The sequence below is a fragment of the Mercenaria mercenaria genome, chromosome 16 (genome assembly GCF_021730395.1).
Source record: "Mercenaria mercenaria strain notata chromosome 16, MADL_Memer_1, whole genome shotgun sequence".
Lineage (NCBI taxonomy): Eukaryota > Metazoa > Mollusca > Bivalvia > Venerida > Veneridae > Mercenaria > Mercenaria mercenaria.
The window spans coordinates 51,508,025-51,526,424 of record NC_069376.1 but is presented as its reverse complement, the minus strand read 5'-3'; the positions used below and the strand labels follow the sequence as shown (position 1 = coordinate 51,526,424).

The 18,400-nt window shown below is 37.6% G+C and overlaps 2 protein-coding genes across 2 annotated transcripts in view; one reads left to right on the top strand and one right to left on the bottom strand.

Moving 5' to 3' along the window:
• The window catches only part of LOC123539888 (uncharacterized), a 93,122-nt gene that overhangs the window by 61,510 nt on the left and 13,212 nt on the right, over positions 1-18,400 (top strand). The gene's annotated exons all lie outside the window — the stretch shown is intronic.
• On the bottom strand, positions 4,101-12,429 carry LOC123540614 (uncharacterized). Its single transcript, XM_045325396.2, has 2 exons — positions 11,898-12,429; positions 4,101-7,382 (listed from the first exon to the last, which is right to left on the bottom strand). Exons 1-2 carry the CDS (start codon positions 12,233-12,235, stop codon positions 6,122-6,124), a joined length of 1,599 nt encoding a protein of 532 aa, XP_045181331.2. The 5' UTR covers positions 12,236-12,429; the 3' UTR covers positions 4,101-6,121.

The window sequence follows — 18,400 nt, the reverse complement described above, 5'->3', positions numbered from 1 at the left end:
ATATTACTTAGGTGAGTGATCCAGGGTCATCATGACCCTCTTGTTTTAATTGTCCTAAAGAAACTTTTATTCAACTTTTGAACATTTTGTTGCAGTTAAAATATACAATAATTATTGTCCATTTTTTCTGTTCAGGATTATTTTCATACCTTTTTCTAGGAGTTTTGTTCACTTTGTTTATATCAGATTTACGCATTATATGAGAACACTTCTGTAAACAGACTTACCAACAAATTTACATGAAATTTAGTTTTAAGTTTATCTCTCAGTTTCCCAATTAATTTTATCAGTGCATTTAAAAAAAATGAATGGTAGGAATTCAGAGAAATATCTGGTGTTCAGTGTTCACAATGATGTACCGGTATTTTTAGCCCACCATCATCAGATGGTGGGCTATTCAAATCACTCTGCGTCCGTGGTTCGTCGTCCTTCCGTCCGTCCGTCCGTCATTCCGTCCGTCCTTCCGTTAACAATTTCTCGTTATCGCATCTCCTCAGAAACTACCAGGGGGATTTTGACCAAACTTTGTCAGAATGATGTATTGGTACCCTAGTTGTGTCCCCCTGAAAATCAGTCTGGTTCAACAAATTTTTAATAAGTTATGGCCCTTTGCTTATTTCTATAATTTACATAGATTTATATAGGGAAAAACTTTGAAAATCTTCTTGCCCCAAACCACAGAGCCTAGGGCTTTGATATTTGGTATGAAGCATCATCTAGTGGTCTTCTACCAATATGATTCAAATTATTTCCCTGGGGTGTAATATGGCCCGCCCCGGGGGTCACATGGTTTATATAGACTTATTTAGGGAAAAACTTTGAAAAACCTCTTGTCCAAAACCACAGGGCCTAGGGCTTTGATATTTTGTATGTGACATCATCTTGTGGTCTTCAACTAAGATTGTTCAAATTATCCTCCTAGGGTCAAATATGGCCCCGCCCCGGGGGTCACATGGTTTACATAGACTTATATAGGGAAAAACTTTGAAAATCTTCTTGTCCAAACCACAAAGCCTAGGGCTTTGATATTTGTAATGTAGCATCGTCTAGTGGTTCTCTACCAAGTTTGTTAAAATTATCCCCCTAGGGTCAAATATGGCCCCGCCCTGGGGGTCACATGGTTCATATAGACTTATATAGGGAAAAGCTTATAAAAACTTCTTGTCAATAACCTACAACATTCAAATTTGGACCACATGTATGGTTTTTAGTGGCAAGATGAACCTTGACATGAGTTGACCTTGATTTTGACCTAGTGACCTACTTTCACATTTCTGTAGCTACAACCTTCAAATTTGGACCACATGCATAGTTTTGTGCACTGAAATAAACTTTGACCTTGACATTGACCTAGTGACCTACTTTCACATTTTTGAAGGTACAGGCTTCAAATTTGGACCACATGCATAGTTCTGTATTCTGAAATAAAATTTGACCTTGATTTTGACCTAGTGACCTACTTTCACATTTCTCAAGCTATAGCCTTCAAATTTGGACCACATGCATGGTTTTGTGTACCGAAACAAACTTTGACCTTTACATTGACCTAGTGACCTACTTTCACATTTTTGAAGGTACAGGCTTCAAATTTGGACCACATGCATAGTTTTGTATTCCGAAATAAAATTTGACCTTGATTTTGACCTAGTGACCTACTCTCACATTTCTCAAGCTACAGCCTTCAAATTTGGACCACTTGCATAGTTTTGTGTACCAAAATGAACTTTGACCTTAAGATTGACCTAGTGACCTACTTTCAGATTTCTGTAGCTATAGGCTTCAAATTTAGACCACATGAATAGGATTGTGTACCGAAACAAACTTTGACCTTGATATTGACCTAGTGACCTACGTTCACATTTTTGAAGGAACAGGCTTCAAAGGGGGGGTCGCAGTTAGGTGTCTGCGCAAAATGTTTTTTGATTTTCTTTATATTTTATGACAATATACCTACATGTATTAAGTTTTATTCACAAGTGTTACTGTTATCAGTTTTGACTTACTTTTATAGAAATTCACATTTAAAGTGGGTGGGGTAATTTGATATGTAACCAGCCAGGAACACAATCTCCGCCGCGTTTTTAAAAATGGTTCAAACTTTTTACCGGGAACTTTCGTGATAAAATAACTATGCAATGGACATTTACACAACATGTTGCGTTTTAAATTGTCTTGAATACTTTTTTCAACATAGAGCCACAAAGTGGCCTAATCAAATTTACTGATTTTCAGTGGACGAACTTCACCAAAAATCTAAAACATTTTTTATCAGTTGAGATTTTTAGGTGTTATTTTCAGCAGATATTGTAAGCTAAATAAACATTAAAATGACAATATATCAGTACACTCTGATTAATATTGGAAGAGTGGCAACTCTCAAACTAGGGAAAAGTGGGTGGGGTAAATAAACATGCGAAGCTAAACATTCGAAGCAACACAACTATAGGAATAATAATTTTGCAGTTCAAGAAATGGCCTCAGATTATCTACTACTATCTTAATTATGCCCGTATGAGTGGTAGAGGCATATAGATTTGGTCTTGTCCGTGCATCCGTGTGTCTGAGCGTCCGTCCGTCGCACGAAGTTCTTGACGCACCTAGCTCAAAAAGTATTTGATATAAATTGATGAAAAATTGCATGAGTTTTTATCTTGATATGTACTTGCGTACCTTTTACTTTTTGTCTGGCTCCTCCCCTTCTTTTCAGAATTATGGCCCCTGACATAGTCAAAAACACATATTTTCACCTTGTGACACGCCTAGCTCAGAAAGTATTTGATATAGATTGATGAAACCTTGCTTGAATCTTAACCATGATATGAACTTGCGCACCTTTTATTTTTCTACGGTCTCTACACCCTTTTTCCAGAGTTTTGGCCCCTGAAATAGTCAAAAATGCACATTTTCACGTTGTGATGTGGATAGCGCAAAAAGTATTTCATATAAATTGATGAAACCTTGCATGAATCATTATTGTGATATGAACTTGAGCATCTCCTATTTTCCGCCTGACTCTGTCCTCTATTTCTAGAGTTTTGGCCCTTGAAATAGTCAAAAATGCATATTTTCACCTTGTTGTGCGCCTAGCTCAGAAAGTATTACATATAAATTGATGAAACCATGCATGAGTCTTTATCATGATATGAACTTGTGAACCTCCTATTTGTCGTCTGGCTCCTATTTCCAGAGTTATGGCCCCTGAAATGGTTCAAAATGCACATTTTTACCTAATGACGTGCCTAGCTCAGAAAGTTTGATGTAAATTCATGAAGCACTGCACGAGTCTTGATTATGATGTGACCTTGCACACTTGGCATTCTTCTTGAGAACCTTAGCGCTTATTACAGAGTTATTGCCCTTAAAATAGCCAAAATAGTGGATGTTTTGTTTGTGATGCTCATAGTTCAAGAGGTATATGGCCTAGAATGATGAATCCTTTGTATAAAATGTTTGTTGAGGCTATATTCCCTTAAAACTGCAAACATGAATCACTGAATTATTGCCCCTTATTTTTGACAAATGTACCAGTGGTGACACACCATGTGTCCTACAGACACATTCTATGTCAAATACTTTCTGAGCTAGGCGTGTCACAAGGTGAAAATATCTGTTTTGGACTATGTCAGGGGCCATAACTCTGGAAATAAGGGGCGGAGTCAGACAAAAAATAGAAGATAGGCAAGTACATATCACGATAAAGACTCATGCAATTTTTCATCAATTTATATCAAATACTTTTTGAGCTAGATGCGTCAAGAACTTCGTGCGACGGACGGACGCTCAGGCACACGGATGCACGGACAAGACCAAATCTATATGCCCCTACCACTCATAGAGGCATAATTAAGATAGTAGTAGATAATCTGAGGCCATTTCTTGAACTGCAAAATTATTATTCCTATAGTTGTGTTGCTTCGAATGTTTAGCTTCGCATGTTTATTTACCCCACCCACTTTTCCCTATTTTGAGAGTGTACCACTCTTCCAATATTAATCAGAGTGTACTGATATATTGTCATTTTAATGTTTATTTAGCTTACAATATCTGCTGAAAATAACACCTAAAAATCTCAACTGATAAAAAATGTTTTAGATTTTTGGTGAAGTTCGTCCATTGAAAATCAGTAAATTTGATTAGGCCACTTTGTGGCTCTGTGTTGAAAAAAGTATTCAAGACAATTTAAAACGCAACATGTTGTGTAAATGTCCATTGCATAGTTATTTTATCACGAAAGTTCCAGGTAAAAAGTTTGAACCATTTTTAAAAACGCGGCGGAGATTGTGTTCCTGGCTGGTTACATGTCAAATTACCCCACCCACTTTAAATGTGAATTTCTATAAAAGTAAGTCAAAACTGATAACAGTAACACTTGTGAATGAAACTTAATACATGTAGGTGTATTGTCATAAAATATAAAGAAAATCAAAAAACATTTTGCGCAGACACCTAACTGCGACCCCCCCTTTGGACCACATGCATAGCTTTGTGTTGTGAAGTGAAATTTGACCTTGATTTTGACCTAGTGACCTACTTTCTCATTTCTCAAGCTACAGCCTTCAAATTTGGACCACTTGCATAGTTTTATGTACCGAAATAAACTTTGACCTTAAGATTGACCTAGTGACCTACTTTCAAATTTCTCAAACTACAGTCTTCAAAATTGATGCACATGCATAGTTTTGTGTACAAAGAACTTTGTCCTTGAAATGGATCTAGTGACCTACTTTCACATTTCTCAAGTTACAGCTTTCGAATTTAGACCACATGCACAGTGTTGTGTACGGAAATGAAATTTGACCTTGAGCTAGTCAGTAAGTCTTGAAATTTGGAACACACAAAAATGACACATTGGTGGGCGCCAAGATCACTCTGTGATCTCTTGTTTGTAATGATCCTATTGTTAGTCTTATGCACAGGGCCTTTTGAAAGAAACAAAGAAATAATGGTGATTTTGCTTCTCAAATGGGAAGCAATGTACTATATTTAGTATCAAGTTTCCTGATCAGGAAGTAGAGAAACACCCATAGAATGTTTAACGGGAAGTTTTCCCTTCTAAATATCTTCATTAAATTTGGTATATAAGCCTGTCTGAGAAATAAGAAAAGTATTAATTGTTTGTGAAGAATACTGGATTTGTTTGTCTTTTATAAGGCATCTCAGATGTTCTGCTTCTTTTGAATCATTATTTTTATGCCCCCGAAGGGAGGCATATAGTTTTTGAACCGTCTGTCAGTCTGTCCGCAATTTTCGTGCCCGGTCCATATCTTTGTCATCGATGGATGGATTTTCAAATAACTTGGCATGAATGTGTACCACAGTAAGACGACTTGTCGCGCACAAGACCCAGGTCCAAAGCTCAAAGGTCAAGGACATTAAAGGTAATTTTTCATGATAGTGCATTCGTGTCCGGTCCATATCTTTGTCATCCATGGATTCAAATAACTTGGTATGAATGTGTACCACAGTAAGACGACATGTCGCGCGCAAGACCCAGGTCCGTAGCTCAAAGGTCAAGGTCACACTTAGACGTTAAAGGTCATATTTCATGATAGTGCATTGATGGGCGTGTCCGGTCCATATCTCTGTCATTCATGCATGGATTTTAAAATTATTGGGCATGAATGTGTACCACAGTAAGACGACGTGTCGTGCGCAAGACCCAGGTCTGTAGGTCAAAGGTCCTAAACTCTAACATCAGCCATAACTATTCATTCAGAGTGCCATCGGAGGCATGTGTCATCCTATGGAGACAGCTCTTGTTTTAAATGCTTTGATATTTTATAAAAATGAACATTTGAGTAATTATCACTGAAGCCACTCAACAGACTACTACTTATTATATAAACAGAATTTGAGCGCATGTCATTTTTCTACCTAAAATTGTACTGTTTTTATGTACATGTATGGACTGATTGATATATACTAGTATTGATTGACTAACAAGCCTTGTTCTTTATAAAGGTTTAACATTGATTATTGCATAATAATCATTTTCTGTTAACCCACTTTTAAACTAAATCATACACTTCAATTTCATTTTGCTCTTTGCCAACAATCATTTTGGACATTTGTTGATTGCAGCAGATGGTCTGACATTTATCAGACTTGACAACCTCTCCTATCAGCTCACCATCAGGTGAGAACTGTAGTACATTGTTGGAGTGTATCCACACACAAGGACACTTCCTCTGTCAGTAACATAACAATCATAGGCTTCTCTCAACTCTGGATTATTGAAAGTCTTGATCACCTTTCCTGTGTTGTCTAGAACAATCAGCCCTATACCAGCAACAGCAGCATAAATCCTAGAGCCATCCTTACTGACTGCTAGACTTTGTGCTAGACTTTGAGTTGTGTTCTGTATTGACTGATCAACACTGCACTGCTTCAACTTTTGTCCAGATAATGAGTACATGTACACTGTTGTATCCCTATCTGGTATGTACAGAATGTCCCCAGCATAAGCTAGACCATAACAGTTGAAGTTGAATTTCATTGTTGATTTTTTGCTCATTTTATTTCCGATTGTTACAAACAATATTTCTTCCATTTGCAATAAACACACTGCAACCTCCTGGTTGTTGATTGGACACACTTGCCAAGGTTTCCCAGGAAGAACATAATGATCTCTTACAGAGTAATTATAACTGTCCAAACGTTTGAGCATTTTGTTGTTGAAATCGCCAAGTATTACTGTTCCATCTGATAGAAAACAGGAACTGAAAATATCACAGTCGTGTGTATCTGATGGGATCTTGACAGAATATTTCTTCATTCCTTTGGTCTGGAATAAAGTGTCCTTCTGTTTTACCTGTTCAGCAGATCTTATTTTAGGTTTACTGTTGTATTTCAGTGTAACCTGTCCCAGAGACTTTAACTCTTCTAACATTCTGGATATATTCTGATCAGGTGTAAAGATTATCTCCTTGTCTTGGTTCCCGACTTTTCTTTCTTTAAGTGATTTGTCCGCTTTGCTAGCAGCTGCAAGACCCTTCTTTATGCTTACAAACTCTTGAGATACATTACTGCCTGCAGATGCTAAGGTATCTCGTGCAGATGTAACATCCTTCTTGTTTTCTTGGAAAGCTTTTAGTGTGTCCTCTATCTGTTGTATGACAAGTTTATATCTATCTTCTATTTCTGCTACAGATTCCCTCTCCATTTCATCAAGCCTTTTATTGATCTCTCTCCTAAATTTTCTGATGTTTTCGATAGATTCAGATTTTCTCTTCAAAACATTCTGCTTTTCTTTCTGAAGATTTTGGAGGTTATTCTTCAATGTCTCCTCAGTGGATTCTAGTTTCTTCTTAGTGTTTTGAAGAGAAGTTGTAGTGACATTGTTTTGGATGTATTCCGGTATGTAAAAGATATCCTTGCAAGACCTGAAATGAAATAGTTGAACATGTCATTGAGACATTGTTTATTCTAGAGATCCTTTTCATTAGTTAATAGATCTGTTAATCCATCTGTTAGTCTGTCTGTCCGTCTGTAGAGGGAATTTGTTAGGGCTATTTCTCAGCAATTATTTGCCAGATTTCCATCAGCCTTAGTAATTATTATCAGTACCTCAGAAGCCTAGTTGTGCATGTGCGAAGTGGGTTCCATGTAGATGATTTTTCAAGAAGTTATAGTCCTTTATTAATTTTTTATGCCCCCAAAGGTGGGCATATTAAAATCGCACTGTCCGTCCGTGCGTCTTGTAAATTCTTGTCTGGGCTGTAACTCTTCCATCCAAAAATAGATTTTAAAATCACTTGGCATAAATGCTCACCATAATGAGATGACATGTCATGCCCAAGACCCAGACCCCTAGCTTCAAGGTCAAGGTCACATTTAGAGGTCAAATGTTAACATGGTCTGCTTCGTGTCCGATCCATAACTCTGCCATCCATGAAGGGATTTTGAAACAACTTGGCTTAAATGTTAACCATAATGAGACAATGTGTCTTGCACAAGAGCCAGACCCCTAGCTCAAAGGTCAAGGTCACACTTACAAGTCAAAGGTTAACAGGGTATGTTTCGTGTCCGGTCCATAACTCTGCCATTCATTAAGGGATTTTGAAATTACATGGCATAAATGTTCCTCATAATGTGTCATGAGCAAGACCCAGACCCCTGGCTCCAAGGTCAAGGTCACACTTAGAGGTCAAATGTTAACATGGTCTGTTTCTTGTCTGGTCCATAACTCTGCCATTGATGAAGGGATTTTTAAACTACTTGGCATAAGTGTTCCCTATAATAAGATGAGGTGTCGTGTGCAAGACCCAGACCCCTAGCTCCAAGGTCAAGGTCACACTTAGAAGTCAAAGGTGTTTCTTGTCTGGTCCATAACTCTGCCATTTATCAAGGGATTTGAAAGTAATTTGACGCAAATGTTAACCATATTGAGAAGATGTGTCACACTTATGCCAAAGGCCTCTTAGGTCAAGGTCAGAAAATGATGCGTGATTTTTTGCGCATACAACTGTGGCATTCTTGGGCCTACTTCGGGGGCCAATAGTGACAGCTCTTGTTCTTTATATGTGTGTATGGAAAAGATTTGTCTATGCTATTTCTCAGTAATTATTTGCCAGATTTCCATCAAACCTTGTAATAATTATCAGTACCAGACCTAGTTTTGCATGTGCAAAGTGGGTTCCATTTGGCTGATGTTTCACGAAGTCATGGCCCTTTATTTATTTTTAGCTCAGTTTTTGTGATCGCTCAATGTCAAAGAAATTCAAATCAAAGAAAATACTTATTTATACTCAAGGTTTTTGCTCCAATTTTAATGATAATTGGTCAGAATTTTTTTTTCCATGAAATCACTAGATCAAACATGTTTACACTGTTATGGTGTGTTTTTCAGGTGAGCAACCTAGGGCCATCTTGGCCCTCTTGTTTCTTTATATGTATATGGAAAAATATTGTCTATGCTATTTCTCTGTCCTTTTATGCCAGACTTTTATCAAACATTGTAATTTAAGCACATTCATTTTGAATGATTTTTGTCTTCTTATGTATATTGAAAAAATTTGTTTGTGCTCTTTCTCAGTCATTATATGCCAGACATTTATCAAATCTTGATATTATTATCATTGGTACCAAGTGTAGTTGTGCATGTGTAAAGCACGTCCAGTTGAATGATTTTTCACAAAGTTATGGCCCTTTATCTGTTTCTGATATGTATAGAGTTGCATTGGAAAAAAACTTTAATAATTTTCTAACATATTTCCTATGCTGTTAAGTATAACTAGTTGATAACCCTTGGTGATTACATGGTCCCTTGACTATGACCTTGACTTACTGACCTACTTTCTTCTTTTTTAAGATATAATCATAAAATTTGGACCACTTGTATAGTTTTGAACACACATCTCAAAACTGACTTTCAATGACCTTGACTGTGACCTACTGGCCTATTTTCTTAGTTTTAAGCTACAACAATGAAATTTGGGAGATTTTCTACAGTTTTGCAAAACATTGTGCATCTTTGTACATTCTCTCCCTGTACAATATACAAAGCAATGTATCATATTTTCAGTATCCCTGTTTCTTACAATAAGCTGTGGTCTGGGGGTATTCATCACCATTAGTGATAGGTCTTGTTGCTCCAATCTTCATGAAACTTTGTCAGAATGTTTTTCTCCTTGAAAACTCAGACCAGTTTGAAAATGGATCATGTGATGTCAAGAACTGGGTCACTATGTCAACCATGTTTACACTGTTATAGTGAGTTATTCAGGTGAGCGTCCTAGGGCCAACTTGGCCCTCTTTTTTAAATGAAAGATTTTATAGATGTTGCATTACTAAGCGTTTATACAAAAATGTTTCCCTCCAGAAACATAAATATTAACCAAATCATCAGCAGATGTTGTCACCCTTCCGTTGATATGGGGATAACACTCTTTTGGCACGTAAGCTGGTTTCTCAAAAACCAACTTGCCAAATACCGTTAAACTTCACATATGTCTTCAACATGACTGGTGGACTTCACAGGACTACACAGGACTAGATACATGTTTCTAGTTTTTGTCAAAATTATGCTTCTTTAAAACTTGCAGATTTTTAATCCCCCGCCGTGGCGGAGGGATTATAGGAATGGTCTGCATCCGTCCTTCCATCCGTGCCCGTGAAATGATGGTTAAGTGACTTCTTAACGGTACTTTTTCTTTAATGTCATTCATTCTGTTCTGTTTATGTGACCTTTTTTCTTTTAATGTGACTTATAGAACAATAGAGAGAACAATGGGGGTGTCACATAAATACCGTTTCGTGAGTCCGTCCGTCCTTCCATCCGTAACAAAATCGTGTCCGGTCCATATCTCCTAAACCCCTTGAAGGATTTTCATGAAACTTGTGTCAAATGATCACCTCATCAAGACGATGTGCAGAACCCATGAGTCAGCCTTGTCGGTTCAAGGTCAAGATCACAACTCAAGGTCAAAGGTTTGAGCCTGCCATTTTGTGTCCGCTCTATATCTCCTAAACCCCTTGAAGAAATTTTATAAAACTTGGGTCAAATGATCACCTCATCAAGACGATGTGCAGAACCCATGAGTCAGCCATGCTGGCTCAAGGTCAAGGTAACAACTCAAGGTCAAAGGTTTGAGCCTTCCATTTTGTGTCCGCTCTATATCTCTTAAACCCCTTAAAGGAATTTTATAAAACATATAAATGATCACCTCATCAAGAGGATGTGCAGAACCCATGAGTCAGTCATGCTGGCTCAAGGTCAAGGTCACAACTTAGGGCCAAAGGTTTGAGCCTTCAATTTTTTGTCCGCTCTATATCTTCTAAACCCCTTGAAGGATTTTCATCAAACTTGGGTCAAACGATCACCTCATCAAGGCGATGTGCAGAACTTATGAGTCAGCCATGTTGGCTCAAGGTCAAGGTCACAACTGAAGGTCAAAGGTTTGAGCCTTCCATTTCGTGCCCGCTCTATATCTCCTAAACCCCTTGAAGGAATTTCATAAAAGTTGGGTCAAATGATTACCTCATCAGAACGATGTGCAGAAATTATGAGTCAACCATGCTGGCTCAAGGTGAAGGTCACAACTAAGGGTCGAAGGTTTGAGCCTTCCATTTGGTGTCCACTCTATCTCCTTAACCCCTTGAAGGATTTTCATCAAACTTGGGTCAAATGATCACCTTATCAAGAACTCATGAGTCAGCCATGTCAACTCAAGGTCTAGGTCACAACTGAAGGTCAAAGGTTTCAGCTCTGTATCTCCTTAACCCCTTGAAGGATTTTCATCAAACTTTGGTCAAATGCTCACCTCATCAAGACGTCGTGCAGAATTCATGAGTCAGCCATGTCAGTTCAAGATCAAGGTCACAACTAAAATCAAAGGTTTACCCTTTCAATATCCATAGCAGTGGCGGGGGATTTAGCTGTCTTTCAGACTGCCTTGTGGGACATTATTTTACTGAGGGATATAATAACAGGTGATATGAAAAGAAAATACAAACATGTGAAAAAACTAAATAGTGCTGTTTCGCATGAGACATTAATTAAGTTACTAGGGAATATGATATAATATTAAAGTTAAAGCCCTGTTCCTCGGCTATTTAAATTCTATTGTGTGTATGCAACCCATGATTACAATAGGTATCAGTTAACGGCCATACCTCACATTTTAGCATGCAAAACCACAGGAATTTTATATAGAATTTTATATAAAATAGACTCTATTTTGACAGGCGTCACTGTTCAGTCAGGATTTTCATGCTTTTTCAGTGACAGTTTAAGGTTAAAAGGTAGGACTGGAGCAGGTCTTTAATTCAATGGGAACTTTGCATTGAGCATGACTAAATTGTATGTGTATAAAGGAAAATAGCAAACAAATACAAGTTTACTTTTTTGGCCAGTAAGATTAAACAACTTGCTGTTGGTTAAAAAGAAAAAGAAATACCTGTGTTCAACAGCCATGCATGCTGCACATCCGACGTTGTCATGGTTTTGACAGTACATGTCCACAGGTTTATGTCCATGCCTATCACATCTCTCTGTTGGGACCACAGGTAGCTGTTTTGTAGTGCCTGTCTTTGCTTTCCCCTGATCCAGAATTTTATGTCCTTTCAGCAATGGTACATCATCATGCACCTTGACACAGGTCAAACAATAATAGTCTGCACAATCTGTGCAATATTTTGCAGCTTCTGTATTCTTACCCTTGTTTTTACACACTGTACACAATAAATCAAATGTTTCATCAGATAATATATCTGTACTAAATCCTCCTGTCGCCATTTTGTTTAACAATAAATATTCATTTTTCTCTGTTAAGTTTAGTATATGCCTGTCAGTTTAATCTGTTTTAGTATTTACGTATATATCTAGTTAATGACATTATAGCAAGCTGCTTTGAATTGAATAAAATCTAACTTTGCAAAAGTGAACGAGCATATTCTTATTTACTAAACTTCCTCTTTGGTAGGCCTGTTATTGTGCAATTTATTTGACCTGTCAAAACTTGATCCCGGCTTTCATTGTATTCTGTTCAAGCCTAAATAAGATTAACATGAAAGCCAGAAACATATTTTGACAGGTCAACTTAATAGTACAAATATCTGATATAACTTCCTTGATCAGCTGGGGTATGATCATATTTCTATTTACTTAAGTACAGTCAGTTACTAGTCTTTTTAGCTCACCTGTCACATAGTGACAAGGTGAGCTTTTGTGATCACCCTTCGTCCGTCGTCTGTGCGTCCGTCAACAATTTCTTGTCTGCGCGATAGTGGTATCATTTATGATTTTATTTTAACCAAACTTGCGCACAACTTGTATCACCATAAGATCTCGGTTCCTTTCTTGAACTGGCCAGATCCCATTATAGGTTCCAGAGTTAAGGCCCCTGAAAGGGCCAAAATTAGCTATTTTGACCTTGTCTGCACAATAGCAGCTTTATTTATGATTTGATTTTAACCAAACTTGCACACAACTTGTATCACCATAAGATCTTGTTTCCTTTTTTGAACTGGCCAGATTCCTTTATGGGTTCCAGAGTTAAGGCCCCTGAAAGGGCCAGAATTAGCTATTTTGATCTTGTCTGCACGATAGCAACTTCATTTATGATTTTATTTTAACCAAACTTGCACACAATTTGTATCACCATAAGATCTTGGTTCCTTTCTTGAACTGGTGAGATTCCATTCCATGAGTTCCAGAGTTATGGCCCCTGAAAGGGCCAGAATTAGCTATTTTGACCATGTCTGCACAATAGCAGCTTGATTTATGATTTGAATTTAATCAAACTTGCACAAAACCTGTGTCACTATAAGATCTCGGTTCCTTTCTTGAACCGGCCAGATCCCTTAATGGGTTTTAGAGTTATGGCCCCTGAAAGGGCCAAAATTAGCTATTTTGTCCTTGTCTGCACAATAGCAGCTTCATTTATGATTTGATTTTAACCAAACGTGCACACAACTTGTATCACCACAAGATCTTGCTTCCTTTCTTGAACTGGTGAGATTCCATCATGGGTTCCAGAGTTATGGCCCCTTAAAGGTCCAAAATTGGCTATTTTGGCTTTTGCAGCCATATAGAGACTTAATTTATGGTTTTAATTTGATACAAACTTCCAAAATATCTTCAACAACAATAAATCTTGGATTCCATGACAAATCAGATCCAATCGTAGGTTCCAGAGTTATTTTATATCTGATTACCTCCCCTGATTGTAATCAAAATGGATTTATATCAGTAAGTACTTATAGGACTTATTTGAAATTTCATTACTGTTATTAGTTGGACTGAGACAATAAGGGTGGATAACTATGGACTGATTTGATATCAAATTACCTCCCTTTATTTCAAATTAAAATGGGTATATCTCCATAACTAATGAAGATACTGATCTGAAATTTCATTTATGTCAACAGATTTATTTGGCAGATCCTTCTTTTGTTCACTTACAATATTTTTTTTGTTTTAATTACTTCCCTTTTACGTTACTATAAATAGCTTATTTTTAGTAACCTTTTTATTATTGGCCGTAGGGATAAACCGATACCACTTTTCTGTGGTACAACATGGATGGTACCTCCAATTTTTAGGTGTATTTTGACATATCTATACCTTGTAAGTTTTTAGCTCGACTATTCATAGAATAGTAGAGCTATTGCACTCGCCCATGCGTCGGCGTCGGCGTCCGTGTCCGCATCCCGATTTTGGTTAAGTTTTGTATGTAAGCTGGTATCTCAGTAACCACTAGTGGGAATGGATTGAAACTTCACACACTTATTCACTGTGACAAACTGACTTACACTGCACAGGTTCCATAACTCTATTTTGCTTTTTTACAAAATTATGCCCCTTTTTCGACTTAGAAATTTTTGGTTAAGGTTTTGTATGTAAGCTGGTATCTCAGTAACCACTTGTGGGAATGGATTGAAACTTCACACACTTATTCACTGTGATGAACTGACCTACATTGCACAGGTTCCATAACTCTATTTTGCTTTTTTACAAAATTATGCCCCTTTTTCGACTTAGAAATTTTTGGTTAAGCTTTTGGATGTAAGCTGGTATCTCAGTACTTACTTATGGGAATGGATTGAAACTTCACATACTTGTTCACTGTCATGATCTGACATGCACTAAGCAAATCCCATAACTCTGCTCTTTTTTTTCTCAAAATTATGCCCCTTTTTCGACTTAGCAGTTTTTGGTTAAATTTTTGTATGTAATCTGATATCTCAGTATCCACTAATTGGAATGGATTGAAACTTCACACACTTGTTCACTGTCATGATATGACATGCAGTACAGAGGTTCAATACCTCTACTTTGCATTTTACAAAATTATGCCCTTTTTTCAACTTTTGTATTCATTCAATTGACAAGGCTGTTGAATAGTCGAGCGTTGCTGTCCTCCGACAGCTCTTGTTTATTTTCTTTTTGTTTAAATTTCTTCCCTTTGTTGTTCCTGTCCTTTCGACTTTTTTCTGAGGACCTTCTTGTCCTCAAGTGCAATGATAACAGGTGAGCGATATAGGGCCATCATGGCCCTCTAGTTAAAACCAACTATTATAATATACACAAGTCTCCATGGCTTTAGTAAAAAAAAAGCGGCATTCTGAAATACAATGAATGTTTGTCCCACATGTTTTGTCTTCGCCTTATTATACGCCCATTTGAAATAAATGGGATGAATTACGTGATGTCGCGTGTGTCTATCCATCTGTCTGTCCTTCCGTCCTTTATAATTTATGTCCGAAGTATATATTTATAACCGTTAAAGATATTGACTTTAAACTTAATGTATAGGTAGATGGCAATCATACATGATGCATAGCATTTCAACCAGCTCTGTAGGTCAAAAGTTAAGGTCACAAATTTAGTTAAAAGGTCAAAAATGCCCATCTTACTGTGTCAGGAGCACAGCTAAATAACTATGCAAGATAATGACTTCAAACTTGGCATTTAGGTAGATTGTGATGAGACAATGTACAGAGCTCAATAACTGGATCTGTAGGTTAAAGGTCAAGGTCACAAACTTAGTTCAAAGGTAAAATTTGTCCATCATATTTCCTGTCCTGGGCATAACTTATATATTAACCATTCGAGGTATTGACTTCAAACTTGACATGTAAGTAGTCAGTGATGAGATGATGTGCAGAGTGCATAACCCAGGGTAGGTTAAAGATCAAGGTCACTGCAGGGTCAAATCTTCCCATCATATTTCCTGTCTCCAGAGCATAACTTAAAATTTTTTTTTTAGCTCACCAGAGCACAAAGTGCTCAAGGTGAGCTACTGTGACTGGTCATTGTCCAGCGGCATCAGTCAACATTTGCCTTGTTAACACTCTAGAGGCCACACTGTGACCCAATTTTTATGAAACTTGGTCAAAATGATTGTCTTGATGATCTCGATGTCAAGTTTGAACTTGGGTCATGTGGGGTCAAAGAAAAATCTTGTTAACACTCCCAGAGTCCACAGTTAAAGTTTGAAACTCATGAGAATTGGTCAGAAGGTTTGTCTTGATGACCTCTAGGTCAAGTTCAAATCTTGGTCATGTGGGTTAAGAAACTAGGTCACACGGTAAAATCAAAGGAAAAGCTTGTTACACTCAAGAGGCAACAGTTGCAACTGAATCTTTATGAAACTAAGTCAGAATGTTTATATAGATGATCTCTAGGTCAGGTTTGAAACTAGGCCAGTGGGCTGGATCAAAGGAAAATCTTGTTTACATTCTAGAGTCCACAGTTTAAGTTTGAAACTCACAAGAATTATTCAGAATGTTTTTCATGATGACTTCTAGGTTATGTTCGAATCTGGGTCATGTGGGATCAAAATCTTAAGGTCACCGGGTCAAATCAAAGGAAAAGCTTGTTAACGCTCTAGAGGCCAAAGTTGTTACCCAATCTTTATGAAACTTGGTCAAAATGTTTGTCTTGATGATCTCTAGGTCAAGTTTGAAACTAGATCATGTGGGGTCAAAAACTAGGTCAGTAGGCCATATCAAAGCAAAATCTTGTTAACACTCAAGAGACCACGGTTTAAGTTTGAAACTCAAGAGAATTGGTCAGCATGTTTGTCTTGATGACCACTAGGTCAAGTTCGAATCTGGGTCATATTGGGTCAAAAACTAGGCCACCCTGTCAAATCAAAGGAAGAAACTTGATAACATTCTAGAGTTGTGAACCAATCTTTATGAAACTTAGTCAAAATGTTTGTCTTAATGATCTCTTGGTCATGTTTGAAACTGGATCATGTGGGATCAAAACTAGGTCAGTAGGTCAGGTCAACTCTGATGAGCAATATAGGGCCATCATGGCCCTCTTGTTAGATTCTTTACTGTCTTTTATGCAAGTGATTTAAAACTTCTCCACATCAGTTAGAGGTGGAGGAGGTATGAGCTGAGATAGGAAGCATACTGACTGCAAGGAGTTTATAAGGCTGGCACAATTTTTCGTGTTTTGGTGTGTCTTTTGACAGTACACATTTTTTCTGCACTACTTAGCTGAGTTTGGAGAATACAGCCTTTCCTTTGGGGAAACTTAAAAACCTGTCAAAATGCACACACATTCTGTTTAGAATATTTAAAACTAACCTTCATGCAGTTTTGAAATATTGGCTTATCTTCATGGGTGTTGTACGTAAATTTAGACTTACACTTACTTACCAAATTTACTATATGTCAAAACTGCAGAAATATTTGCACCATACTTTAAAATTTTAAGTGCATGTTGAACTACTAAAAAAATTATCAAAGTATAATTGTGCTGTCAAGTAAATACCTTAAACATTGATACCGACAGTAACTCAAAGGGGCTGAGAAAATTGCTTGGTCCTCCAAAAATTTATAGTTTTTTAAAGGTCAGACTCTGCTGTTAATTTTTCGATAGGCTTACATTGTAAGAAATGAATCTGTAGGACCCCCTCAAAACTTTTGTTGACACGTACATGAGGTGCCATTTACCTCGTCAAATAGTCTTCCAGACACAAAAAAATAACATTTTTTTATGGGCATGACCGATCCATTTTTTTCCAGTTTCCAATCAAAGACAACCACCCTCAACTGTGCATGGAATTTATTGGTGAATTTCCAACTAGTACTTACTTCAGTAAATTACTAATTTCAAAGTTAGGTATATAGCCAGGCAGCTATAAAATATTTCAAAATGCACAGAAAACATTACATTTCAAGATTTTAAGGATATTTTCATGATTGAAGGTGTCACGGGGTGAGAAAGATGTGCAGCCAGACCGGGACTCGAACCGGGGCCTCGGAATACCGTTCCGATGCTCTACCGACTGAGCTACCCGGCCGCCTACACACTTTCTCCCCGTTTTAATATTCAAGTTCTATGCCGTGACACATTTCCCCACCATTTTGAAATTCGTCCTCGAATTTCAGCGGGTACTTTATATATAAGCAATTACAGGCGTCGGAGACTAACCAGTGTAATGCCGTCACGGTCCCATGTTGGGCGCCAAATGTCACAGGGTGAGAAAAATGTGCAGCCAGACCGGGACTCGAACCCGGGGCCTCGGAATACCGTTCCGATGCTCTACCGACTGAGCTACCCGGCCGCCTACACACTTTCTCCCCGTTTTAATATTCAAGTTCTATGCCGTGACAAAGGCAACACATTTTTAACTAATCAGCTGATGTCTCATTGAATGCTACGGGTTTCCAAACACATTTTTCAACTACTCCGAAGCCGGCAAACAATAACAACATTTGACCTAAAGCAAATTAAACTTAGAGAATATAACAAAAAGGGTCTTGGACAAAACTAGTTGATTGAGTCATCCCTGGTGCTCGAGCCAACATTGTGTGGGCATCTGCTGTTTCATTGCAGATCTTCTTTCAGATTATACTTGATGTTACCACATTTTGAACTTATGTATATTTAAAACTATGTTTCAGATCAGGTAAAACATCGGTTGTTACTTATGCATGT

Bases quoted from the DNA above. Each gene is read 5' to 3' on its own strand.
- LOC123540614 (XM_045325396.2), bottom strand. From the start codon at position 12,235: ATGGCGACAGGAGGATTTAGTACAGATATATTATCTGATGAAACATTT. The intron at 7,383-11,897 runs GTATTTCTTTTT...ATTTCATTTCAG, and splicing joins TGCATGGCTGTTGAACACAG to GTCTTGCAAGGATATCTTTT.